This window comes from Equus przewalskii, chromosome 1, assembly GCF_037783145.1.
Source record: "Equus przewalskii isolate Varuska chromosome 1, EquPr2, whole genome shotgun sequence".
NCBI classification, from domain to species: Eukaryota; Metazoa; Chordata; class Mammalia; order Perissodactyla; family Equidae; genus Equus; species Equus przewalskii.
The window spans coordinates 183,857,223-183,885,214 of NC_091831.1; the positions used below are offsets into that span (position 1 = coordinate 183,857,223).

Sequence of the window (27,992 nt, forward strand, 5' to 3'; positions counted from 1 at the left end):
ATGGACCAAGAACCGTCCACGCACCTTCTGCTGGGAAGCCGTCAGCTGTGACCGCAAGCTTTCGCTCTGCTGCTCCCAAGACCTCTGCTCTCGCTTCACAGTAGCGACTCTGTGCTCTAGGAGTCTGGATTTTGCCAGCTGTTTAGGAAGATAAAGGAGGTGACAGGGCAGTTTTGCAAACGTATCTAGCCTCAGTTTCTCTGCCTCCACTTGTGCTGAAAAGATCTCATGCCATCTGTTTACGTGGGGAGCAGGGTAGGGGAGAGAAAGACAGCTCCTGACTCCCTTTATCCCTTTCATTTTGAGGAGGCTCCTCTCTTTGGGGATTTCCACTTTTCTTCCTCATTGCCTCATATTTTGTGGGTGAGAGATGATGGGCTGGAAGGCAATTAGAAATCTCGAGTGCACCGTAATAGGAAACTAAGAATGCCTATTAAGGCAGGTGGGACCAAGCAGCGTTTCTGGATTTGCCAGGGAAAATACAATAGGAAAAAAAGTGTCTATGTAATAGAGCTCAGATTGTTAAATACAATAATATTTATATTAGTTACATCATATATCAGTAGAATAGTCATATATTTAAATAATATATAAATAGCATGGTTACCTATTAAAATGAGACAAACTTTATATTACTGTCTTTAGTAATATAATTATTAAACAACTAATCCAGACTCTTGTTAAAATCATGGATTCAGGAGCTCTGAGGTGACATAACGGCAGCTGAAATGCTTTCCAGGAAGAGTTTGGAACAATTAGGTCAACACGGGAGGCCCGTGTGCCACTGTGTGGAGACATGCTCATGGTGGTACACACTGTACAATGATGGCAAAAACTGTTCCCCTTCTGCCTGCCTCATCAACAGAGCCACTTAATGCCTCACTTAGAGCTTCCTTTTCTTTCAGCAGTTTTTCACTGTAGCTCAGAACACGAGACATTTTTTGCTGGAAGTCGGAGAGATGGGGACATCTATGCAGCTCTAAGAGAGAAAGGAGCCCTCCCATCACATCTCGTGGCTGTATCTATAAAGAGGTATTTATAAGTGGGCGCTTTCATGGCTGCTGCCATTTCAGAGGACAATATAAACGCTAGAGCATTATAATTAACTTTAACAAAATGTTCCCTGCTCGCTTTTCTCCATTCTCCAACTGACTGCTGAATGTCTGCTCAGACAGGCTCAACCAGACAGACACTGTGAAATAACGGTCCTAGCTTTCTGTTTCACCTTCAGGGTAAAGCACATAACATGCTGCCATTATGTCATCAGTTAACTTGTGTACATATAGCACAATACATTTTCCTCCTTCTTTTTATTTTTATTTTTTGGTGAGGAAGATTAGCCCTGAGCTAACATCTGCTGCCAATCTTCCTCTTTTTGCTGAGGAATATTGGCCCTGAGCTAACATCTGTGCCCATCTTCCTCTATTTTATATGTGGGATACTGCCACAGCATGGCTTGATGAATGGTATGTAGGTCCATGCCCAGGATCCAAATTGGTAAACCCTCGACCGCTGAAGCAGAGCATGCAAACTTAACCACTCGGCCATGGGGCTGGCTCCTCTGGCTTCACTATTAGATTCCAGTAGCACTCCCCCCACCACACACCAGTTGTGAAAACCAAAAATGTCCTCAGACATTGCTAAATGTCCTGGGGTGGGGGTGGGGGCATATCCTCACCCCTCAACTACTGCTTCAAGAGACTGATTGTTTTATACTCCTTATCCCTTCCCCATAGATCATACATTTTTAATTTCCCTCTGCTTCACCAGGCTTTCAAATTTTCAGCTCTTTATCATCATGATTTTACGGCCATCTTCCTACTTCTCACCTTAAGTTCTTCTACATTAGCTTTAGGAAGAGTGTGACAGGGTTGAACCTGTCTTTTACTTGCAGCAAATCCAGCTCACCTCGCAAATCTAAACAGTCGGAAGGACGTAGGAAAATGCATCATAAAGCACCCGGGTGCTGGGTCACTAGGGGACTGGTCTTCCTCTGCTCACTACCTTCCTCCCACCCTAGACCCTCCCAAAGCCAGGTACCTCCTGGGTGTCTACAGACTGGCCTGTGACTTCTGCTGATGCTGTTTGTGTTTCTTTTCAGTGCGACAGATAATACCAGTGACAGTGCTTTGTGCATGAGACATGATGTCACACAGAGCAGCACGGGCTTTCTGGGTCCAAGCCACATGGCAGCAACGGTGGGCCGACACCATCCTACTCTTGTGACCCAAGAGTCCAGGCGCCATGAAACAACTTCCTCCCAAAGGCAGACAGGGCTCACTGTTTTCCATCTCACTATTTATATCAATACCGCTGTAAAAAATATGCAATAAGAATGTGCCAAATGACATCCTCATCATGCCATTTTAGTCCCAGCCCTGCTCCTTGTCTTCTGGTCTCCAGCTTAGCAAAGTCACAAACATTTCCTGTGCTCTGGACTTGGAACCTGTCATTATCATCTTAAAGGCTGAACAACAGACAGACCTTCCAAAGGTAAAGGAGAAAAGAAGGCCCAAGGAACTGAGGATGAACTTGGTAATAACAGCTTTGCAATACTTATACACCACAGAAGGGCCCTGGGAGTTTTAACTTCGGGATTGTTTACATGGACAGACAGCTTCTGTTATGGCAGAACAGACATCCTTTGCACAGCAGCATCTGACTTGAAAATGTTCTTAGAGAGCGCTTATTAGGTACCAGTTCCGTATTGGGCATTATGAGACAGCAGTTCCCTGAGAGTCTTACCAGCCTATTAGGAAATCAGGACTCAGAGCAGACAGTCAGAGACCAACACAGCACAACACTCAGTGACCCAGACCAATATCTCAGCACTCAGAGAAGTGCACCTTTATGCTCAGAGGCTGAACAGAGACAGAGAATCTTATAACCTAATAATGTCATAATATTAAAGCAATCGTCTGGTGAAGCAAATAAATAAAACATAACAACTAAATTCTCCTATTATAAATCAGGATTGCTCAAACTGAAAGTTTCCTCTACTCTTTGAAAAATTCAGAATAAAGAAGAATATAGGACGACATTCAGGATATAACTTTAAGGTGAACCCTCTTTTTTTTTTTACTTTTTATTAAGATTATGATAGTTTACAACCTTGTGAAATTTCAGTTGTACATTATTGTCAGTCATGTTGTAGGTGCGCCACTTCACCCTTTGTGCCCACCCCTCACCCCCCTTTCCCCTGGTAACCAATCTGGTGAACTCTCTTTTATATTTAAAATTGTCTTTGCTTGAAACTTTGAAATAGGCTTCTTCAAGCTGAATTCCTAAGTGAGACTGCAGCCCTGATAATGCTCTACAATTTACTCCAGTGTCTTAGATGCCTCATACTCGCTATAAGAAGGGGTAAGAGCAGCCAGCTTTATCTGTCTCACAAATCTGGGTGAATAGTTGTTAAAGTTATGAACAAGAAAGTCACCCTCTTTTTAGACAAACATATTACTTTATCACCTGGCTGGGAGAAAGCAGAACAACAAATTTCTTAAACTGCAGTGGTGGGATTCATTTATAGGAACAAAATTGCAGTCTAGACCATATGTAAGTTACCTAACTAAGACGACATTTAGAGAATTAGTGATAGGACCCCTTATAAATAGACTTGTTCTGCAAGCCCTCGACTTTACTAAGTAATAGCTAGTTGACAGGACTCAGTGAAAAGGATACTGATGGCTAGAAAAGCCAGACCGTCAGGTACGCATAGTTCTGTGAACCCCCGCCCCGCCCCACACAGCACACAGTCTTACTTGTTTCAGTGTCTCCAGTTCACCTTTGAGAAGGAGGTTTTCCTGTTCCACAATATGAGTCTGTATTTTGACTTCAGAAAGTTCTGCCTCCAGAGAAGACACTAAAGTGGAGGACTAAGAAAAAAATGTAAAAGTCAAACAATACACATACTCATTCAGCCGGAGGGAAATTGCAGGGTTCCCAAAAGGAGCACTGGGGAGACACTAGTATAAATTCAATGACGCTGTTCCATGACCATTCACCCTCATACTCAACAGAACTCAACTATCTTTCAAAACACTTTCCACTTAAATGGCAGGACCATGGATTCTAAGGTAGTTTTTGCAGGCTTCTCCACCATAAAGTCTGTATCTTTCTCTTGGGGGAGATACTTTGAGACTATGCAAATCGTGCTTCTCCTTAAATTTTGCTTATTAATTTTAGTGTCTATCAGTGGATTTTGTCTACAAAAATTATTACTCTGGTATTTGCCTAATGATGACTTTCTTTTGCCTTCTTTTTTTCTCCATTTACTAATTAGAATTCTACTCTAAGGAAGAGCTGTTATTTCTCCCTGCTTTATTTACTTATCCAATTTTTTACATCAGTATGAAGCCATAGATATTTATTTTACGCTATACTATGATTATTTACTTTGTTGATCTAATTGTTGCAGCTTTGGTCATTAGAAGCTCCTTTCGGGTTGGGCCCTGTGTCCTTTCAACATGCCCCATCTTCTTGTGAGCACTGTTTTCTTTCTGGCACCATGAGATGTTCCAAGCTCATCTTGAATTTTCCCTGCCCCAGCCTTGGAATCCATCGTTTTTCCAAGGAGCCCTGGTTCCTTTTATAGGAGAACGGTGTTTAGACACCAAGACCTGAGCACCCATTCGTATCCACACATCTGTGTCTATCTCTCTGTATATATGTTCAGAAACGTGAGTTACGCTAACACCCGGGATCCCAGTCCAGCATCGCAGGGTTCGTCTTAGCCCTCCGCGTTTCTCCATTTACACCTCCATCTCCAACACTGAGAAACTCAGTTCTTCTGGTCTACAGTGTATGTACTCATTTGCTCAATCCTAGCACACACAGAGTGGTTCCAGAATTAGTAACCCACACCCACTCAGAAACACATGTTCTGACTAGATCCTCCTAACAATGGGTGCACTTTGTCTTGTCTGTAGTCCTACAGTATACAGTCAAGATGTGATTTCCAATTACTTAATTATTTAAGTTAATTCTTCTCTTCCCATTGTGGTTATGTTATGCATTCATAATATAGTCAGGTTCATTTGTTAGTGCTGTGTTCCATTTTGGTACCCCCACATCTGGACTGGTTTGAATGGTGTGTTTATTTGGGGATATGTGAAGAATGTGTGTTCTAAAAGTCAGAGCCATAGAAAAAGACATACTCAGAGTGTCACCCCCTCCCTCATCTGTCTCCCATTCCCATTCCTAGTCCGTCCTCCCCCCACCCCCAAGGTAACCATCTCTTTAGCTTCTGGCCCATCCTTCCTCTGCTCCCTTTGCCCAAATGAGCAGACACCTGTCCCCGGTTCCTTACGTGGACAAAGACGTACTCCAGACGCCCTCAGATGCTCTTTGCACCTTTATTTTTTCACTAACAGTATGTCCTGGAAATCATTTCATATCAATAGAGATCTTTCTCATTCCTTCTCTCTCTCCTTTTTTTTTTTAACAGCTGCAGAGCACTACTCCATGGTGTGGCTGTACCCACCACATTCATGCAACCGCTCTCCTACGTATGAGCATCCAGGCTGTTCCCAATATTTTACAATTACAAACAATGCTGCAAGGAATAACTCTGTGCCTATGAATGTTCATATTTTTGGAGGTGCATCTCTAAGGTAAATTTCTAGAAGTAGGACAAAAGGTAAGTACATATGCAATCTTGTTAGGTATTGCCAAATTTCCCTCCAGAGGATAACATCAGTTTACATCCCCCCCCAGCAGTGTATGAAAGGGGCTGTTTCCCCAAAGCCTTGCCAGAAGAATATGTGGTCATATTTGTAAATTGTTGTCAGTCTCACATGTGAAAAATGATATATCAGTGTTGTTTTTATTTGCATTTCTTTACTTATGAGTGATTTTGAACATTTTTCCATAGACTTGAGGGCCATTTTCATCTCCTGTTTGTGAATCATTTGTCCTGTGTTCCCCCCCATTTTGCTGTCAGATTTGGGTCCTAAGGCCTTTGGTTTTCAGAAATTCTTTACATGGTAGGGATGCTAGCCCCTCTCTGTGGTATAGGAGGTAAATATTTTCTCCCAGTTTGTGAGTTGTCTTTTGACTTTGTTTATGCTCTTTTTTTTTTTTAGGCCATGCAAAGTTTTTAAATGTAATCATTTTTTCTTTTTTTTGCCTCTGGTTTATGAGTCATAGTTAGACAGCCTTTCTCTACACCAAGGTTAAAGACGAACTCACTCATGTTTTCTTCTAGTCCTTGTACAGCTTTATTGTTTATATTTAGACTCCTAATCCAAGCACAGTTTATCCTCACGTTTGGTATAAGATATGGATCTAACTGTATCTAGTTCCAAATGTCTACCCAATTGTCCAGGCTCCACTTATTAAAAAGTCCATCGTTACCCCAGCGATTTGAGAAGCTGCCTTTGTTAAACACAAGTTTTCCATTTGTATTCGGGTCTAGACTTTCCATTCCTCTTACCTGTCTATTCACGTGCAAGTACCACACTGTTTTAATTACTAAGACTTTATGTATAAGAAATTTAATACGAGCCTTTCTTTCATTTCTTGGGATTCCCTCCAGACAGGCCACAGCGTGGCCACAGACTGTACCTGGACTTTACAGCGCTCCAGTTCTTCTCTCAGATGAGATTTTTCCTGTTCCCACTCCTCCAGTGCACTGTGTCCTGGCTCTTTATCCTCCTGGCATAGCACTGCCGCCAGATGTTGATTAAGGTCTTGCAATTCTTTCTGATTTTGAGAATTCTTTTGGCTAAGTTCTGTATTCTCCAAATTCAACTGTTGGTTTTTGGTTTTTAATTCTGAAATCTAATTAAAATGGAAATATGTTTTAAAAACTAGTTACCCTACTTTCTGCTAACAAACAGATTTAGAAACTAATTTTTTTCCCTCTTTATGTAGGTAAAGTTACATATATATATATACACACACACACTTAACAACAGAAATAATGCATACTCATTATTACAAATTCAGTCAATTCGCAAGTATATGAAGAAGTGATGGACACTCAGTCCAGCCCTACTCCACACGGGGAGCCACTGTCTACAGCTGGATACGTATCCCTCTAGATTGTTTTCTATGCATATACAAAACCCATATAACACAGAGATTTTTTTCTTCTTTATAACAAAATCATTATCATTATATCAAAATCATTTCAGATATTTGGACAGCCTGCTTTTTCCACTTATAATATCTTATAGACTCTTGTCATTCCAAGTCAGTGCATTCAGAAACCTCCACATGCTATTATTTTTAGTGGCTATAGGGTATTCCATAATGCATTTATCCATGCCCACACTGACAGACATATAGATTTATCATTCTTTCCTTTAATTATGAAGAAACAAAACAATCTTCTAGAAAATTCATTTACACACGGTAGCATTTTGTATTTAGGATCATTTTTTGAAGGTAGGCATATACATAACTGTTTTGATAGAGAGCCCCAAAATGTCCTCCTCACAGTGCTACCAACTTGTAGTCCTGTCAATGACGTCTGGGTGCACGCATTTCCTCACCCCCTTTTTAATACCAGATGACACCAATCTTTAATATTTGCTAATCTGACAGGTGAAAAAAAGAAACATTTAATTTGCACTTTCCTAATCACTAATGAGGTTAACCATCTTTTTATATGTTGTATTCTTTTCTCCTGTGACTTGACCATTCATGTCAATTATCTATTTTTCAACGGGGTTTTGCCATTTGTTTGTAAGAGTACAGAATATATTTTAGATGTTAGTACCCTGTCTATTTCAAGTACTGAAAATACTCTTTTCCCAGGATGTCCTTGTCTTTTGACTGTTTCAGACAGATTCTTAAATGGTCTTCCCCCGCACAATTGCATGGTGTGAGATTATACAAATTGGGCACTGAATGGCACAGGCTATCTGAATAAATCATAATTCTTGAATTCTTGGTGAAAAGATATAACAATTAACTGGTATTCTAGATCTGTGAAATTCTGTCCTTAACTCTCTCCTTTCAATCATGGTGAGGAAAGAGGAAGGAGCTAACAGTAATCTAAACTACATGTGGGATAGGGCTAGGATTTCATGGGTTTGGTTTTAGAGGCGTCACCTCCCCATCCTCTCCCCCTCCCACTACTGGTTACAGAGCTTACATTAAGCACTCAGAGTCTAGAGATAATACATACATTATTATATTCACGAGAAATAGAAACCCCTATCTTATACCACACATGAGGATAAACTCTGCTTGGATTAGGAGTCTAAATACAAACAATAAAACTATACAAGTCCTAGAAGAAAACATGGGTGAGATCATTTCAAGTCAGCCAGAAGTGAGCTTCCACTGTGAAACTCAGGATTTGCAACCTCACCATCATTAGCTACATGCTATTCAAGTAGCATGTCCTATAAATTTGTAAATTTCAAATAAACAAAGAAAATTTCAGAATCAGGAAACATTGGGAAATATTAAGTATCACCTTACCTGTGTCTTTAAATTTTCAACCATCTTCTGAACTGCAGCTTTTTCCTGTTCTACAGTTTCTATTTTTTGCCTAAAAGGGACAATGAAAATATAACTTAAGAGTTAGGCTTTAAAAGTTGAAGTAAAATAGTTTTAGTCCTTGCAAGAATGCCTTAGGAAAATTTACATCTTACCACATTTCTTCCTGAGATCCATTTAATTTCCCTAATTTCAGGTTAGACATGCTATCCTCTTCATTTAAAGTAGTAATTTCACTTCTCAAAATAGAATTTTCCTCTTGAAGCTTCTCAGATTCATATCTGAAGTACAGAGATTTAAAAAAATAGTTACAACAAGGCAGTCATCTGGCATCTTTGGAAATACTTTCTAGTAACTTCCAATATAAAACAAGTACTCCACGCCAGTTATAAAGAGAAGTCTAAATTAGTAGTGTCTTAGTACTTGGAAATCAAGCTATGACATATTGACTCATTTCTTTTGGGAAGTAAGAATTTCACTAAAGGACTAAGTTAAGGAAGTGTGGCTGACACCCTCAGCGCGGAGCCAGGTGAGGACGCAGTGCCCGCTCTGGCTGCTGCTCTCAGTGGCGAGCGCACTGCTCTGAGCAGGTAACTCCACTCAGTCTCTAGTCCTCCTGCTCCGAATAGACAAAAACCATATTACTTGGCTGTGTGAGTTTTAGTTTTAGGGCCCAGGGGACCTAGAGAAAGAAAATTCACACATAAATAAAAGGGCCGCAGTGAAATATGTACAGTAATGTTTACATTGATTTTTATCCATCTCATCATATTATGATTTTTAGAACTAAAAATGGTCTGAAGTAAGAAGAGGAAAAACTACATCTAGAATTAAATAATTTTGTTTCAGATCATTAAGCTGTTTCAGACAATGTAATATTTTACGAGTCTTTTTTTGAAACCGAATTTGCTAGAAGACTATAGCAATCATATTTTACAAAGTCAAGTGAGCAGTGGTTCCAATTAGTTTCACTTGCCTCTTTATTCTTCAAGCACATTTATTAGAATCTGGTAGCTCCTCAATGAAATTTTATGTCCTAAGATAAATTTCCATTGTTTACAGAATATCAGCCTGTGCTACGTGATACAAGCGAAACACGGTCAGCCACAAGACACATCATTTTCCTATATTAGTACAGGAAGGGAGTTCTGATCTACCAGGTGAGTTATTAATACACAAAAGGCATTCACTCTCACAGAGCTTGTTTCATCAAAACGAGGAAAATAACATTCAGAAGAAAAAAAAATTTATCCATCCAAACCAAGTGCTAGGAAGAGTTAAGGACTTGACAGACATTGACGAGCATGTTGTTAAAGGCAGACACGCTCCATTATGGACTTTCACACCCAAACGAACAAGACATTGAGTTCCCGGGAGGAAGGGAAGGGAATGCCTCGGAGGCAGGGCTAGTCTAGTTGTTAATAGGATGCAGAGGCAGAGGAAGCCTGAAGTTCTGCTCTCTTCTTGAAGATTACCAGGGGGTTAGTTTCTCTAGGCACAGCAGGCAGCGGGAGTTAGATGTGGTGAGGTGCTCGCTGGGATCCATGATGTTGGCAGGTGCATACATTACCTCAGGAGCTCCACTTTCTGCTGCATCTCACTGCAGGTCACCTGCAGGTCGTGCATCATTGCCTTCAGCTCCTCCTCCTTTTCTCCTTGAGAAGGTATATCTTTTTGCTTAACCAAAGTGGTGACTCTCTCCCTTAACTTTCTAGTCAGCTCCTGCAGCTTTGTTTTCTCCAGTGCTAACTCTGCTATGGTGGCCTGATGCTGAAAATGCTTGTCCTGAAGGTGGAGGAGAGCAGGGTTTCCCTCCATTGTAACCTGGTTCTGTACTCCCGGCTTTTCCCGACGTGTCTGGATGGTTCTGTGTAGCCAGGCAATTTCACGGGCTTTTCCTCCTTCCGGGAGCTGTGTGTTCTCCTGCTCGAGGTACTGGCCTTCTTGGTAATGTTCTTCTATAACGTGGTGTACACTCACCACCCTTGGCACACCCTCCAGGGTCTGACTTAGGCCGAGCACCTCTTCGTCAGGGTCCGCCGCCAGGCTATCCTCACAGGCCTCCCTCAAGGAAACACAGTCACACGGCAGCACCGATGTTTCTTGCAGCTTCTCAATCTTGCCTTGAAGTCGCAAAACCAGAACGTGCAGTTCCTCGTTTTCTCTTTTGACCTCATCATAACTCTTTTCCAGGCTGAGGAATGTTTCAGTCACTTCTTCCACTTTCTTTAGCTCATCCTGTAATCTGAAAACCTCTGCGGCGAGTTCTTTGTTATTTTCTAGGGCTTCGTCGTAGCGCGTCTCCATCACTCTCAGCTCCTCCTGAAGGCAGTCGTTTTCTCTGCTAGCATCCTCGTATAACAGTCTATACTTGGGAGAAGACTCAGGGACTCTCTCAAGCAGCTTTAGCTTCTTTTTTAGCACAGAAACATCAAAAAGTAGGTCCTGTTTCTTTTCAGAAGCTCGATCGCAGTCTGCGCGTAAGATCATTAGTTGTTCCTGAAGCTGACAAATCTGATTCTTCAGGTCCCAGGTCTCAGTCCTGGTCTCCTCACTATTTCCAAGCTCGGAAAAACTCTCTATTGTTGCTTCAGACTCCTCCACTTTGACGTGCTGTCTCTGAGCAGAGCTGGTCCCCGTGCTTCCGAGGTCCCCAACCTCAGGCTCCTGCAGCTCACCTGGGGCGCACCGCACGGCCACACCTTCCACCTGCTCCATTTGGTTTTGCAGTAAAAATGGCGCTGTCTGTTCCACAGAATTTCCAAGAAATCCAGTAGTTGGCTCATCTAAACAAGAAGACATGACCGACCCTGGCTCTAATTTTTGCAGCCTCTGTTGCAATCTAGAAATTTCAGTGGCCATTTTCACGTTTTCCTTCACAGCTCGTTCATGAGCTCTCTGCAGGCTTAAGAGGACATCTCCGTTCTCCTCCAGTAGCTGCTCTCCTTGCTGGAGCAGGGACATGGCTCCGCTCCCTTCTGCCTCCTCCCCTCCCATTGCCTGGCAGCTCCTCTGGAGCCTGGAGAGAGGAGATGCCACCTGTCGCATTTCCTTAATTTTATTCTGAAGCCGGGAGATTTCTGTGCTCATCTTGGCCCTCTCTTGCTCTGCTTTCTCACAGGCCACTTTGTGGGCACTCTCCATGGCCAGAAGCTTGGACATCATTTCCTGCCTCTCCTGGTCATGTTCCCTTTGTATCCTTTCAAGCCGCTGGGTGGCCAGCTGCTCCGAGGCGCCTGCCTGGCACAGGACCTGCTCGTGGTCCTTCAGCTCTCTTTCATGGCTGCTCTTCAGCTCGAGGATCTGCTCGGACAGCAGACTTTGCTGACTTTCAGAGGCATTTCTTAGATCTTCCAGGTCTTTGAGGAGCTGCTCTCTCTCAACAACCATGCTATTCAAATGTTCTGTGTATGTTTTCTCCAGCATCTCTCTCTCCTGGCTCAGGACCAGAGAAGTTGCTTTCTCCCTCTGGAGAGTCTCTTTAAGCTGCTCCTGGACCTCTGCACACTCCTGGGTGAGCTCGTCCTTCTCAAACTCCCACTGGGATCTCTCCTCGCACTGTTGTTCTAGGAGCTCCTTCAGCTCCTGGCGGTAGCGGCCCTCCAGGCTTCGCAGAGCATTCTCACATCTCTCTGTGACTTTCTGACAGTCAGCCTGACACTGGGCTTCTATTTGAGAGGTTCTTCTATTACACTCAGTTTCCATTTTTTCCCTAAATGTGGTCAACATACAGCATTACTGAAACTGCCGTCAACTCCAGAAGCAAACAAAACACATCTCCCCTGGATAGAAGAGACTGCCAAGCAAACAATCTAAGTCCTTTCTAAAGTGGTCTTCACTGATGGCTATGTGACTCCTTTATACTGAGAGGGCATCTCAGTTCCGAGAGCCAGGACCAGCAGCCGTAATTAATTCAAAAGACTGACTGACCTCTCTCTGAATTTAGAAGGAAAATTTAGAAACCAAATTCTTTGGCATACTCCTGCATGTATTTGCTTATGGATTTTTAACCAAAAACTTAAACTGATATTTTACATTAAATGATCAAATGCATATTAACCTAACTCCTATTGGGAAATACATAAAATTCTTTCATTTTAATTGAGTATACATTGGAGGATAGCAGTCATATAAACACACATATTAACGAATTCATTATGCTTTTGCCTCTTATTTAATAAAGTAGCACCGAGTTAACCAGAGAGTGAGGCAACCAAAGCCCTCGAGTGTGCCTGAGATCTCAAGTGGGGAAGGTGAGCACAGAATCATGTCTAGTAACTCTCGGAGGAGTTACTTTGCCCAAAATCTAGTAGAAATAGCCTTTTTCAGAAAACAAGACTGAAAAACGAAGGAACCACATTTGGGATAATCTTACCCTCATCTAGAACCTTAAAAAATACAAGTCTGATACAAGAAATACTTTCTTCTTTTTTAAAAACAGTTTCAATAACTCCAGGGTAGGCTTATGTCTAAAGAATGGCAAACAGGTTGAAAAACCAAAAGGAATCTAGGCAATGAATGGGCTAGTAGGCCTTCTGATTGTCCTGTCTCCTTGACTGACCGGGACTCCTCGTGGCCCCAAGGGACAGCGCCCAGGCTGCTCATTTCCCCACTTTCCTTACCTTCCCTCTTGAAGTTCTCTTTGGTGTTTTTCCAAGAACTCTTTCCGCAACTCCTCTTTCTCAAGAGTGTGCTTCTCCACCAGGCCTTTGAGCTGCTCCTGGTGCAAGTGCTCCAGCTCCTGAGTCAAGCCTCTCACTTTCTCCTCTGTCCAGGCGCCCTCATGAGCGAGTCCATCCCTCTCCCGGGTGAGGCTTTCCTCCGCCTGCTCCAGTCGAGCCTTGAGCTCCATCTCGTGCTCCAGCCTCAGCTTCTCCTGCAGCTGAGTCTTCTCCTCATCCCACTTCATGTGCAGTTGTTTCTTCTCCTCCTCGTGTCTGCGGGTCGTTGTTTGTTGTGCCTCCTTGAGCACTGCTGCCTGGCCCTGAAGTTCTGCAATTTCTTTTTTAAGGTCACTTCTTTGTTTTTCTAAGGTGTGCACCTCATTCTCATACTTCTGCCTCATGCTCTCCTGCTCCTTTTCACAGGCGACCTTGGTTTCATCCAGCTGCTTCTCATAATGGCGCACCTAAGGTCAGGAAGCAAAACCGCCACCACGTTATTCAACTCAAGGCCATGGAAAGGTGATGGGGGTGGTAAGTACTTTTTCCTACAAGACATTCCTCAGTTTTCCCATTTTGTTTTAAAGTAACTTAATTCACAACCACATTAAATAAGACACTTTTAAGTCAGGCACGGTTGGCTTTCCTTTTTAACTTGGTTGAATTTTGTCAGTTTCTGAACAACTCTATTAAAAGCGACTAGACCTTCTCATGGATACCATTTGTCTTCCCAGGCATGCCTTCTAACTGTAAACTTGGGGCCTTAAAATAGTTAATTAAATTCAATATTTACCGAACACCTATCAAGCATTCCACAGGCCTCATGGGGACCAAAAGCTGGGTAAGATGTAGTCTATGCCATCAAGGAGAAACCAGTCCAGACATGGTTATGACAAGTACAAACAAGTAGACTACAAGGCAGAATAAAAAATATAAAAGGTATAGGAAAAAGAGCTACAATGTAACCCAGAGAATCAAAGGAGGGAAAACATTACATTTGGTCGCGGGGAATTCAGGAATGGGTTCATGCAAGAGGTGGCATTTGATACAAACTCTGAAGGGTGAGCAGACCTTCAAAAGGTAGACAGGAATAATCACATAGCATGCAACAGCATGAGCAAAAGAGGACAGTTTGATGAAGAACAGCGAACCACCTTTTTGGCTGGAGGAGGAGGTGACTCAAAGGAATTGTGAAAGAGAAGACTGGAAATCTAAGTTGAAGCTACATGGTGAAGGGTTTTGGAGGCCAGATTCAGAACTTGTACCTAGTTTAGGAGGTAATGCTATATCAAAGGGCTTTTTTGGTTTTATTAAGACATTTTTTTTTTACAAGTTATAAATAATGTAATGGCCTTCAAAAGTTCCATGCTTGCTAGGGCTGAAGATACTATGTTTTGGAAAAAATCTCTCCCAGGAGGAAAAGGCCTCACCCTCAGCCTATAAAACCATCCTGAATAAGTGGGTTCCTGGCAGCCACAGATGCAGGAGGAAATGTACAGAAAGTGCCACCCTATGATAAAAAAGAATCGAGAGTGTCTGCACACAAAAGCTTGTCAGAGCTCAAAGAGAGCTGGACTGACAAGAAGGACTTACTTTATCTTCAAGCTCTAGTCTCAGGCGACACAAGTCCCTGCGATGCTGCTCTTTCATCTGTTCGATGGCCAGCTCCGCCTCAATGCTCATATTCAGTGGATTGCATTCCTCAGAGCCAAGCCCTGAAAACACATGGGACCCATGACCCTGCAGCAGGTTCTTTCAGTAACATAACCAGCATCCTAGGAGGGACATTCAGTTTAACTAAGGAACAATTTTCAGCCTAAACTGCCACAGATGACATCTACTAGGAAACAACAGAAGCCAGGAGAAGTCTCTTTTCAAGCATTAGGGAAAACAGGAAGAAGTGAAGGTGGACAGATTCTTGCATGTACAGGCAGTGTACCAAAACTTAATAAAATCCCTCTTTTTGAACAGTAGGTGGGGGTAGGTGTGGACATTGTTCTTAAAGGTGGCCTCCTCCTAATGAAAATGCTGCAGAGTGAGGCAGTTTCGTCAAACCAACCAGCCTTCTATCCATCCAACAAGCACTGAGCGACACACTAGCAGAGGAGCAATGTGGCAGGAGAGTGATGGCTAGCATACTTGCTGCTGTGCTTGAGGAGTTAACTTCTTGGGTCAGGATATCCATCCTATCACTCAACATTGCAGAAGACTGAGTATTGTGACATTAACTTCCTGTAGGTGGAACCCACCTTAAATTGTCAGCTAAAATTAAAAAAAATAGGCCATAGGTTAGGAACCTGGACATAGGCAGTTTAGGGGAGAACTTCCCAACTCATCCATATGAGCTCACCTCTGCAGCTACCCATGATGGTGACTAAGAAGGACACTGAAAAAGTGAAGTATAAGTTGGAGGCTGAGCTAGTACATAGAAAAGATAATTATGTTTTGTACTATGTAGAAATTTCTTAAGGCAGGAGACTCCAAAAAGTTTTTCATGCTGGAGGTACACAGGCAGATGGGAGAAAGGGCATAAGTCTAGTGTCTGGGATTAATTGTCTTGCTTTGGGCTTTCTTTTCATACATCATGGCATAACCCCAACTGAGAAGTAATACTTGGGGTGTAAACCACCCCATGATGGTTTAGCTTCACGTACCAATAAGGAGAACCCCCAACACTTGGTCATCTATGGAAAAGCCCAGAAAAGCTGCTGAGATGTATCATATCATCAGCTGGGCTCCATCCTCAAGCTACAATAAGGCGACAGACTTAGAATCAGAGGAAAGGTCTTAGGGCCTCTTCCTGTCCCCTTCCTAATCCCTTATTTACTCTGGAATAAACAGGTGAGGAGAAGGATAAACAACCCTTGTAAGAACCTATACTCCTACTCCAAGTAGCAGTGGAGAAAACTATTTCTAATAGCAGAACTTACTCTGAGCCCTTTCTGAAATTCCAACTCAGCACACTGGAGGAAAGAGGCAGGATATCAGGAGTGAGGAAAAGAGCTGAGAGTGAATGTAGGCAACCAACACTTAATTATTTTATTTGTTGTTTTGCAGACATTTAGCACAGCCAGAGTTAAGAAACCAAATTCTGTGGTTTCTGGCTGGCCCATTCTCCAAAACCATCGTCATACCAGTTGGCAATCTTAGAAAGGCAGGATTCAGGCTCAGTGTCTGAATTCTAACACTCCCCGGCCTGGACTCTCAGACTGTGGCCAGCTGTTTTTTTTTTAAACAAAGCAAATACCCCTGTGGTTTGATTTTTCCATTCCTTTGTTGATGCATATCAAAATCAGACAGAAATAGTTTCATAAACACTTCAAGGACAAATGAAAAACCAGACCACAAGTGAAATAGCTCAAGAAAATAGTATTGCCAAAGTCTTTTTTTTCGGTTGCCAAAGTTTTGAGATTTTATACTCAATTTTACACTTTTTAGAAAAAAACAAAAGTCAAAGGCAGACATTGTAAAGATGGTGTCTGAATGGCTTACCCCGGTCAGGCTCAGTGCACCCACTGTGACCATCAAGCTCTTCTGACAGAGAGTTCTTCAAGGGAAGTCTGAACACTTTGCCTTGTGTACGATATTCTTCCAGCTCAGACTGGAGCTCATCCACTTGGTCTTGTAATACCTGGAGTTTAAAAATCGACACAAGTCTTCGATGTGAAACCAAAAGCACAAGCAACAAAAGAAAAAATAGATAAATAGGACTTCATCAAATTTAAAACTTTTGCACTTCAAAGGATACCATCAAGAAAGTAAAAAGACAACCTACAGAATGGAAGCAAAGTTTTTGCAAATTATATATCTGATAAGAGACTTGTAACTAGAATACATAAAGAACTAATGATAAATAGCCCATTTAAATATTGGGCAAAGGATCTGAATAGACATTTCTCCAAAGAAGATACACCAACAAGCACATGAAAAGATACTCAACATCATTAGCATCAGGGAAATGCAAATCACAACTACAATGAGATACCACTTCACACCTGGTAGGATGGCTAGAATCAAACAGACAGACAGTAACAAGTGTTGACAGGGATGTGGAGGAATTGGGACTCTCATACTGGTGGGAATGTAAAATAATGCAAACCCTTTGCAAAAAGTTTGGCTGTTCCTCAAAAGGTTTAACGTACAGTGATGATATGACCCAACAATTCTACTCCTAGATGTATACCTAACAGAATATACAAAAAACTTGACACAAACGTTCGCAGCAGCGTTATTCATAATATTCAAAACAACCGAAATGTCCGTCAGCTAATGAATGGATGAATAAAATGTGGTATAGCAACCTAATGGAATTTTATCCAGCAACTGAAAGAAATGAAGTACTGATACATTGGATGTACTACAACATGGACGAACCTTGACAACACTATACTAAATGAAGAAAGCCAGTCACAAAGGACCACATATTGTAGAATTCCATTTAGGTGAGATGTAAAGAATAGGCAAATCTATAGAGACAGAAAGCAGGTTATTAGTTGCCTAGAGCTATGGGTCATGAGAGAGATTACAGCTAAGTGGAGTGGGAGCTTCTTCTTGGGTGATGAAAATGTTCTAAAATTGATTATGGTAACAGTTGCACAATTCTGCGAATATACTAAAAGGCACTGAATTGTACACTTTAAATGGGTGACTTGTATGGTTATGAAAAGCTGTTAAAAAAATAAAGAAGAGGATGGATTTGGGGAAGCAGAGCTAATCGATTGTACTGATGAAACAATTAACTTTCAAGACATAAAGAAAACACTTCTACTTGATTATGGCCAAGAGCCAAAACCTAACTGTCAAGCGGCACAAACGTTTCCTTTCTTTTCTCAGTGTGCAGACACCTGAGAAGGCAGGCCATGGGCAACCTCACAAGGAAGTCATGGTTTATCTCATCTCCACATGGGTACAGTCTTCATCGAAAGCAGCCAGAACTCAGCTATGCTTACCTTGCTAAAATAAGCAAGTGTTTCTGGTTTAAGGGAAAAACCCAAATTCCAAAGATTAGGAGCGTTACTTTTTAAAAAAACATCAAAGATTCCTCTTATTTATAAGGAAGTTTTGTCTCTTCTGGTAGGAATTTGTAATGATTTACCAGCTAAACACTTGAACAGTTTCGGTTTCATTTGCATTTTGTAAATAAAAGTAAGCAATGTATTCTGAAAAAAACTCACAGGACAAGGACCAGGTTTGCAGTGATGGACCAGGAAAGGCTAATTTTGGAATAAGCCCATCAGCAGGACCACGAATTCCTTCACTTGGGATAAAACTCTATTTTCCTCTAAGCACTAACGATTTCTTCCCTGGATAAGGCAGACAAATGCAGTTTGCATGATTCCCTAATATGTCAGAATACTAAATAATAATACTGACAGCTAACACTATGTTACACGCTAAGTCGCTGGCTCTGTTCTAAGCACTTTACATAGACTCACTCATGAATCTCGACAATAGCCCTGGTCTGTGGGTACTCCTACTTTACCATCTCGTAGGCGAGGACTTGAGGCCCCACAGGTAAAGGGACTCACTCCTGGTCCACGGCTAGTGAACGTGAGGGGACTGGATCCCAGGCACTCCCCTGCGTACCAGATCCTCCTCAGTCACTCACCCTGCACTGCTGCTCATACTCATTCCTCATATGCGTCAGCCTCTCTTCTTGCAGAAAGAATTCAGCACTGCTGGGGTCGAGGTCGCCAAACTAGAAAGAAGAAGGGCAAAGCTGTCATCTCCCAAGTGTCCTCCTTCGACCTATGACATATCACAGGCCTGTTCCCGTGCCCACCCAGTCACCTGAGGATGAAAGGAATGTGACACTTAAGCAGAGACACCACCAGCTGGAGGATGTGGAGAACGTGCTGGAGTGATGTGTTTGGCTAAGGCAGGGTCACTTCTCAGCACCATGCAATGATTCCCTCATGTCCAACCTGCTAGATTTGGTCCCTGCGGAAAGGACAACTCCTTTAGCCCCTAAAGAATCCCCTACCAGCAATGTTCTGGGTGGCGCTGCTCCTGTCCTTTGAGCAACTGCACTTTGAGTTTCTTATGAGGAAATCAAATTCAAACAGACTTACCTTTTCTGCTAACACATTGTCCAAATTTCGCTGAAGTTTGTTTGTCAGATTCTCATACTCTGCCAACTTCTCTACGTTTTCCAGAAGCTCATTTTCTAGACGACTGTTTTCCTGAAGAGACATGGAGACATTAAACAGGCAAGACGAAAACAGAAGCAAACCGTTGCACCATTGTATATGATGCATACAACAGTGCTCTAGCTGAGAAAATTTGTTCCATCCTGAAAGTTTTATTAGATTAGACAAAAGTAAATATAAAAATTGATATTTATCTTATCCAAGAGGAGTCTTCCTCCTCTTTTTTTAATGCTGTGGAACTTTGTGTCCAACATGACAGCCACTAGCAGTCACACGTGGACACCGAGCACCTCAAATACGTGAAGTACACGCTGAAATGCGCTGTAAGCGTAAAGTACTCACCAGAGTCCAAAGAGTTAGTACAAAAATGTAAAGCAGCTCGGTGATAATTCTTCTATATTGATTACATGTCAAAACGATAATATTTTGGAGATGGATTAAATAAAGTGATTTAAAATTAATTTCACCTGTTTCTTTTTACCTTTTAATGGGGCTTTTGAAAATTGGAAATTACATAGATGGCTTGCGTTATATCTCTACTGGACAGCATTGCAGGAGAAAATTTAATGACAGGAAAAAATTCTCAATATATTGTCAAATGAAAACAAACTGGTTGCAGCATACCTTGTTCGGCTGACAGCAAAAGAGAACACAGAAAAACTGTAAAAAGTAGAATAACTCTAAAATCAATTCTCACTTAGTGATGATATAGTTTGGTTTATATTTCATTTACAATTTTATTTTGGTTTAAAGATGTAAAAGCTACACATAGAGTTTTTTCGTAATTGGTATATGTTTAAATTATTATAATAAAATACATCAACTGAAGTCCAAAAGGTGGGTTTTTTTCCTGTACATATAATATTTGTTAGAGATTTCCACCCATATTTGTTAAAAAATGAAATAAAACCATACAGACATGTCATTTGATGTATTTTCTATTCCAATGTTAAAAGCTAATTGGAAGAACATTATTTTCAAAGTACACTTTGCCAAAAGAATATAGAGCCAGTATATTTTAATACATTCTAGTTCACACCCTCACACAGCAATATGGAGTAAAAAAGGATGTGCTCGAAGCATTAAAAAAAAAAATACTACCTTCCCCCAAAATGCCAAGTCTTCAACTCTAGTCTTTCAAAGTATGTTTAAATTTAGATGTCAAAACAATCAGGAGCAAGCCCGGTGTGTCAGGCCTGTGCTGGGGCTCTGGAAACAGGAACCAGATTCTGTCACTTGTCCAACAGTCTGGATGGTGGGGAGGGGACAGACAAGGATGAAGTCATCCATGATGCGATGGGAAATGCACTGTCTTCTGGCAAGAAAAAAGTGAGTGTGACAGGAACAAAAAAGTCACTTGGCCTTGGGTATTGGAGAAGGCAATGAAGGGGCATGAAGCCCACCGAGGAATGAGAGCCAGTGGCACGTTCAGAGGGGCTGCAGGCACACACTGGCAGCTGCGGGCAGGACCTGAAGTTGGAAAAGGATGGGGACGAGCCCCGTGCAGGGGCCTTCAGTGCTACCATGTTGCACTTTACAAAGGGTAACGGCATGGTGGCAAGTGTTCTTTAGTGAGGTGGCTCTGGTGGCAAAACGGAAGTTAAATAGAAAAAAGGATATGCGTAAGCCGGCTCAGAAATCGTGATGAATTCTGAGCCTATTCAGAGGCTGTGGAAATGGAGAGGAGAAGGCTAAATCTGAGAGGCATTTCAGAGCATCAACAGGACTTAAGGCTGATGAGTGAGGATGGCTGAGGATTTTAGCTTCCGTGACTTGCAGCACATGGTGATGATGTAGATTAGGGAGAAAATTCTGGAGAGGAAGCATTTTGCTGGTTAGGGAGCAAGAATTAGCTCAATTTTTGATGTGTGGAATTTGAGGAACTTTCATAACCTCAACAATAGTGACTATCGCCTATGTACTTATGAGCTTCCAGAGACTGTATCTGTAGCATCTCCTTTAATCCCCATATCAATGCCATGGGGTTGGTCTTACAATGGTGCCCATGTTGTACGTTAGGAAACAGGTTTGGGGAACTTGATCAAGGGTTTCCAGGAAGTAGTGGTATCCAGATTGGAACCAGGCAGTCTGAGTCCAGAGCCCCTGCTTTATCTCTAGACTACACTGCACTGTATAATTGGTGTCAGGGTCCAGGAAAGAGGAGGGTCACTTCCTCTCCGGTGGCACAGGAAAGGAGAGGAGGAAGTACAAGGCAGAGGAACATCTGGAAGCAGAGAAACAAAGCTGGTGGCTGCTGTGTGGCAGGAGACAAGGCCACCTGCTAAGAACAAGGGGGAAGGGGGGAAGGCAGAGGGTATCAACCAGGTTCCAAACAGCCTGAGCATCCAGTGCAACTTCAGCAGCTGAGAAGAACAAGACACATTAATCGACACTGTTGGCAAACCAGAAGCCTGGATACCCCCCAAATCCAGACGCCAGTGGGTCTCAGCCATGTCTGGGTCAGGACCCAGCTGGGCAAACGTACAAGAGTCCTCGGACTGAGCCCTGTGCAGACCTGCCCTCTTACAGAGCCACGGTTCCCCCATGGTGCCCCCGGCAGGGACACAGACTAAGGGGATGATTACCTTTAAAGAGAGGGCGAGGCGGTCCCGGAGGTAGTTCTCTTCCGTTTTTGCCTTTTCGATTTCCTGCTCGAGTTCCAGACGCTGCTTGCCCACCTGTTGCAGGATCTGCTCTCTCTCTTTGCGGAGTTCACTCTTCAAGGCTGCTATGCGCTCCTTGTACTCTTCGTCTAGTTTCCTGGGGGGAGGACAGACCGACAAGCTGCCATCAAATCCCTCAGAGGCCCCTACGCAGATCCACCAAAAAGGGAAACAAAGTCACAGAGATGGAGCTCCTTAAGAAGGCATATGATGTGTCCTGCTTTCCTCTAGGCTTGGCCACACCTGAGTCACTCCAGCCAGGTGTGGCCAAGCAGGCAGGCTGAGCCCCACTCCCTGGGCCTGGATGGCGAGAAAGCAGGGGCCTCGCCCTACCGGTCGCACCTGAGGTTGTACTCATTCCGCCGTTCTATGGCCGCGTGGTGATCGTCCACCTCTGAGGCCATCAGAGACTTGAGCTTCTCAGCCTTGTCCAGATCTGACCGTAGCTTCTCTTTTTCTCTGACCACTTGGTCAACTCGCTCCCTAGAATCAGAAATAAACAGAGTTAAAGGGAAACTGCTTCTAAGCAACAAGTAGACCCAAAAAAACTCTCATTTGGCTTGCTTCAATACAAAAACAAAACCAAGACAACCCAAACCCTTACAAACAAAAAGACATTCCACCACATCCCTGAAAGCCCATGTGCCGATCTGAAGCTTCCTCGTTCCACAGCAGTGAGATGATGGAGGTCAGCCCCACTTGCACACGCGGAAGGACGTGTGTCTCAGCATCTGAATGACCCGCTGGACAAGAACAGAAAGGGACGGAGCGAGTGAACCTTCCACTCAACTCACAGCAGATGCCGGATCTCAGCCTTAAAGCTGGCCAGAGCCGCCTGGTGAAGGCCGTTCTTGGTGACCAAAAGTTCATTTTCAAGAGCCAGCGTCAATTCTGTCAGGTTGACATTTCCATCAAGGCTGAAATCCAAGGCCTAGAAATCAGAACAAGGTCAAGACAATCACTAGCCCTGTGCTCCAAAAGCAGAAGCTGTGAAGGTCAAACAAACACAGAGAACTGGATTTACCATCTAGAAGCTGCATGATTATATATCTTTAGTGATTGCTAAGGAACAATCTTTAATCTAGAACATAACTAAGTTCTCTCTAAGGAAAGCATAGCATGGTTATTGGCATGTTTAAAAAAATACTATCTGGCACTATAAATGAACACAGTAGTTTAATCTTTACCAACCAGGGATCAGTTAAGACCATTTTTCTTGTCAATAATTTAGGGCTTAAAAATGTGGAAAATAACTAGCAACAGACTCCTGGTTAAAGGGGGTAGGAAAAGTTCTCTCTTGTCTCTGAGATCTTGTGAACAGAAGAATCATTAAGGAAAAACCAAATCAAATCAGTTTCAAAAAACAGTGCAATTTTCCAACCCTGCCCCAATTTGTTATTTTTCTCCCATTTTAGCTGCCACACCTTCAGGATCTCCTGGCTGTTCTCAATGCCCTCTTCCTGCCAGGTGTCGAGAATTTTCTCCACTGAGGCATAGCCCATCCCATCATCCAGGCAGGAGAAGACCCGAAAGCCAATGGTACTCATCATCGCTGATGGGGTTGTGGTACGTCGTCCACTCTCATCGAAGGACTGGAAGAAGAGAGAGACTTGAGCAAGCTCAGGAATTTCAACAAGACGTTGGTGAGGACTGAAACTGGTCCGTCCTGACCACGATGAGCAGAAAGCATGTTTCCATAATTGACACTGCTGCAAAAAAGTCACGCAGCCCCTTTGATCTCCTTTTCCAAGTGAGGCAAGAATGCAAAGCTTATCAAAAACAATTGATCTGGCAGAGAGTTCCTTGACATAGACGAGATGTGTCTCTACTTAACACCAGGTTTCGTCTGACCCACAGCTGACATTAAGGGGCATAATTAGTGGTCTTCCCACTCTGTAATTTATGGTCATTTCTCAAACCCAACTTTTCCTTCCCAATAGTTTAGTCTTTCTTTCCGACTCTCCTTTTGCTTTTCTCTTTCTCATCAGCATTTTTCTTCAGACAGCAGATTAATTCATTAGAAATTACTGAAATGGGTTTTAACTTCTACTCACAAAGAAACCATTTCTTACCTGCATGGAGAGGTGCCTTTTCAACTGTCGATATGGAGTAGACGCTGACGGTGGAAGGGATTTTCCATTTTTGAACAAGCCGTAGAAAAAGTCTTCCACGCTCATTGTACCATCAGGATCAAGATTATGGAAGACTTCCTCGAGCATCTAGAAAACGGTAACCACGTATTTTAAGTATTTCACTCAAAATAAGCCAAGGCCCAAAGTACACCCCTGGCCAACAGAAATTGGCACCTCTGTTGATCCCAGGACTCCAGAAATACAATATGCCCCTTTATTCTCACTTCGTTGAATTTATTTTCCTTTCCAGTAATATGTCCTTCTTCCTCACACAAGCTAAACAAAAGTCCATTTTCAGCATCTTCATAATCTTACTCAATTTAGCAATGAACTGTTTCCTCTTCTACTCACACTCTTAGAACAGGTAATTTTTAACATTGCTAAACATTATTCTTACGAATTAAAAAATTACTTTGAAAATATAAAGATATAGCTTCCCAGTGCTGTGATAAAAGAAATTAGTTGGACATTCACTAAGCCGTTACGCTATGCTGACTCCACATATTTTGCTTACATTGAATTTTTGAAATCACTATGTTAGCACCGCAGAATTTGGTCTGGGGTGGAGAGCAATGATCTAAGAGTTTGGTTCTGAAACCCATGACTTGGGAGTCAGAACGTTACTTGGAATAACACTGCGTGTTTGGGGTTTTTATTTGTTTTAGTGCTTTCACACAGAAGAAACAAAGACTGGATAAGAAGAATTGGTGTATGTGCCACAGAAAGTTTCCAGAGACATAAAGAGAAGGGAATTCTGACTGGCTTTTATGCCGTCTCTGACAGTAACCAAGTAGTGCTCCTTATATAATGGGGAAGGGGAAGCTGGACCAGAGCCCCTCCTCCAGGCTTGCTCCCTCGCTCAACAGAGGAATGGAAAGGGGACTGAGGCAGTGTGAGTCACTGAGGCCACAAACCAGGGAAGGCAGGCAAAGACCTCCTTCCTGCTGGCAGTCGGATTCCTCTTTATTTTGGGGGCTAACATTTTTCTACAGGAACATGCCTCAAACGCATAAAACAGAAATCCCCTGGGGATCTTGTTAAAGGACAGACTCTGACACAGTAAGTCTAGGGGTGGGGCCTGAGATTCGGCATTTCTAAGAAGCTCTCAGGTGTACCCATGTCACTGAGTAGCAAAGAGACAGAATAAGCAACAATTTACTCTTGTTACATCAGAACCTACCAACTCTTGTTACATCAGAAGTGGGCATGTGAAGTGTCCTCTGCAGCCTATGCAGCAACCACGTCCATTCTAACAAAAGCCTTAATTCTCTGTAACATCTTCAAATTTTCAATATTCGTTTCATAAATCTGGACTATTGCTAGGATTCATGCCATCTTACAATTGTTGATTTTATTCTTCTTGTAAGTGCTTGAGGCATTTCTTTTACCTCAAATGCTTTTTTCCAATTCACTTCCAATAGGAAACATCTGTTTCTATTCTTGTTTTTATACCACTTCCTCTGGAGAGGACTCTGAAACAGGAAAATCATTCTAGAGAGTGGAAATCTTTGGAAGAAGCAAGGTACAGGTTGCTTAGCTAAGGTTCTGAGGTTGCCAAGACTCCTTAGCTTCTCTGTCTTGTTCTTATCAACCAAGAGAACACTTTCTTAGAGCACTGGGCTTTCAGGACCATCAAAGCAGGAAGCACAGCAAAATCTGGGTGTGCTGAAGTTAAGGAGCACGCTTTGGCTCTAACCTGAGCTCCATACCACTTTGCCTTGTGACCTTGGCCAAATCAACACGCAGCCTCCAGATTTCCTAGACACCCATCACCTGACCCATTCAGAGTACAGGAGCAAGTCAGTCCCACCATTATTGTATAGGATGGAGGGCAAGTGGTGAATGAAAGGACATGGATTCAGATGAGGGTGGGCGGGCAGGGCTGGGCTGGAAAGAATGGAGTGAAGTGGGCATGTGAAGTGTCCTCTTCAGCCTATGCAGCAACCACGTCCAGAGCCGAGGGCACTCTCACTGCCCAGGATACGCTGACCAGGTCTCTGGATGGTGGGTTTCCCATGAGTATGTCGGGAAATAATGCACTAGAATACGAATCACAAACCTAAATACCCAGAGGGGCCAGGAGGGTGATGCCAACCAGCAAGGCAGAGGGGCTAGGGCATTAGAAAGTAGTGCCATTTAAAGCAGCAAACAGAACACACGGGAATGCATGCCCTGTGCGAAGGAGCTGGTCGCTTCTCATTGCCAGCAAGATGGAGCCAAATCTTCTGATTTTTAGCAAAATCTCCTGATTTTAAAGAGCGCAACAAAAGTCCAATTTTTAAAAATATTGGGCAGACCAAATAAAATAGCCTTTGGGCCACATTTGGCATCTAGGGTGACAGCCTGTCATCCCTGACCCATAGTCACCCTGGCTTCTGGGGAGCAGAGTACTAGTTACAGCTGCAAGGCAGTGAATCTGGTCCCTTCATGAAAACGGCAACAAGCAGCAATGATCTCACTTCCTTTACCCATAAAGTGAGGGGGACGAAGCCTACAATTGCTTTCACTCGTAAAACTCCAGGATCCAAGTTGCATGTTGCTGAGATCATCGTGCACTTCAGCTCCTCTGTGGTCTAGAGCCAGGAATACAAAGCACTACAGTGTTTCATGATTTTTTTTTTTTTTTTGAGGAAAAGCACTAAGCAAAAGCCATATTCAATAAGCAATCCTTTATTCATCCTCAGCTCAGAGGACAATAACTAATGTGCTACTTCTCTTCCCAGGTTTTACAAACTCCACACGCAAGAATGTGCAACTCCCGGCACATGGCTACAGCGTATTCCAAGGACTGTTCTTAGATAAATAACCCAAGTTTGTGCAACATTTCTTGGCAAAAACAACCCAAGTTCTGCACACGGCCCTGGTTCATAATTTAGGAGGAGTGAATTTAATTTTATGACTCAACAGCCGCCACTGAAAAATCAGTGACCACTGAGCCGTTACAAAAGTAGTCGCTGCGTATATAACGGCCACGTACACAAGGGAAAAGGGAAAAAAAGCTTTTCTGCAGCCAGACTACTTGGAAGATAAATCTCTTTCTGGTTTAGGCAAATAATACCACTTATCACACGAGCCCACAGACAGCATGGTTTCAAATATCGTTATAATCCAAGATTCACAAAGCTATGACTGTAGCCCTAACCTCCAAGTCCCTCCAATCCTATTTTTGGCTCTTAGAAAGGCATATCTTGGAATTATTTATATTCTTGTGTTTCACAGCTCTCCATGCACCCAGTCCTGCTAGTGCTCCTTTCAATTTTTCAGAAAACGTAAAGCTCTGAGTTTTAATAAGCAAGAGTCTTTTGGGGGCTCCTTCAACATTTCTTTCTATCTTCCAAACCACCAATCTTCCCTTTTCCATTTCCTCATGACCAGAATATCATGCCGGCTCCTGGCTGGTCTCCTAACCAGAGGCTCTCTTTACGCCAATATGCCCGTAAAAGTAAGTTTTTCCTAGATGTTACTCAATCTGCTGAAGAACCCAGCGTTGATATTGAGACTTCTCTCCAAAAACCTAAACTCATCAGCCTGGGTTTCAAAATATTCCCCAACTCAAATCTAGTGAACTCCCTCCCTGCTTCCTCCTTCCTCCACGCCTCTCCCACACTTGGCTCTGTGGAGGCCACGTCTGCAGACATATCAGATGTCAGAGCTGCACTGAGCTGGCGTCTGATGATAATGCGGGGTAACGTGCTTCGCACAGTGAGGGCATACAGTATGGGCTCAGTCAGCATCAGCTATCATCAGTTTTTCTTTTCTACAGAACAAGGTGAGCTCCTCAAAGACAGACCCTTCATGACTACTTCCTAGGAAAAAAAAAGGATGGAGTCTCTGGAACATACTGCAGGAAGCCCTAGTATGGCTGTTCCTAGCCTGTGGCCAGTGCAGCTTTCATCATGATTATTATTCTTGAATAAAAATTTGATGCAAGGCCTA

The 27,992-nt window shown here is 42.8% G+C and overlaps 1 protein-coding gene and 1 long non-coding RNA gene across 33 annotated transcripts in view; one reads left to right on the top strand and one right to left on the bottom strand.

The window, feature by feature from the left end:
* Nucleotides 1–27,992, bottom strand: part of NIN (ninein) — a 92,689-nt gene that overhangs the window by 19,848 nt on the left and 44,849 nt on the right. For 26 of the 29 annotated variants that reach the window (XR_011531075.1, XR_011531077.1, XR_011531073.1 and 23 more), the window contains 16 exons: nucleotides 23,997–24,143; nucleotides 23,349–23,516; nucleotides 22,719–22,855; nucleotides 22,267–22,407; nucleotides 21,847–22,021; nucleotides 19,184–19,294; nucleotides 18,721–18,810; nucleotides 16,605–16,743; nucleotides 14,706–14,827; nucleotides 13,074–13,579; nucleotides 10,022–12,163; nucleotides 8,607–8,732; nucleotides 8,434–8,503; nucleotides 6,565–6,780; nucleotides 3,762–3,875; nucleotides 25–138 (listed from right to left, as the gene is read on the bottom strand). Coding sequence is in view for 19 of the 29 variants with exons in the window: in XM_070589122.1 (XP_070445223.1) it covers nucleotides 25–138; nucleotides 3,762–3,875; nucleotides 6,565–6,780; nucleotides 8,434–8,503; nucleotides 8,607–8,732; nucleotides 10,022–12,163; nucleotides 13,074–13,579; nucleotides 14,706–14,827; nucleotides 16,605–16,743; nucleotides 18,721–18,810; nucleotides 19,184–19,294; nucleotides 21,847–22,021; nucleotides 22,267–22,407; nucleotides 22,719–22,855; nucleotides 23,349–23,516; nucleotides 23,997–24,143 (4,518 nt within the window). In the remaining 10 variants the exon portion in view is untranslated. The remainder of the gene's footprint in view (nucleotides 1–24; nucleotides 139–3,761; nucleotides 3,876–6,564; nucleotides 6,781–8,433; nucleotides 8,504–8,606; nucleotides 8,733–10,021; nucleotides 12,164–13,073; nucleotides 13,580–14,705; nucleotides 14,828–16,604; nucleotides 16,744–18,720; nucleotides 18,811–19,183; nucleotides 19,295–21,846; nucleotides 22,022–22,266; nucleotides 22,408–22,718; nucleotides 22,856–23,348; nucleotides 23,517–23,996; nucleotides 24,144–27,992) is intronic. The other 3 variants (XM_070589183.1, XM_070589173.1, XM_070589189.1) reach the window with 1 other exon arrangement.
* On the top strand, nucleotides 28–27,992 carry LOC103550012 (uncharacterized). Of its 4 annotated transcripts, none has more exons than XR_011531089.1 (10): nucleotides 28–159; nucleotides 909–1,032; nucleotides 2,102–2,493; nucleotides 2,973–3,059; nucleotides 3,266–3,363; nucleotides 5,447–5,612; nucleotides 9,514–9,611; nucleotides 13,539–13,646; nucleotides 23,913–24,153; nucleotides 27,820–27,992. It is a non-coding gene; the product is annotated as an uncharacterized lncRNA (long non-coding RNA). The 4 variants fall into 4 exon arrangements; XR_011531087.1 differs by lacking the exon at nucleotides 3,266–3,363 and adding an exon at nucleotides 23,340–23,567; XR_011531086.1 differs by lacking the exons at nucleotides 3,266–3,363; nucleotides 23,913–24,153; nucleotides 27,820–27,992 and adding an exon at nucleotides 23,340–23,707.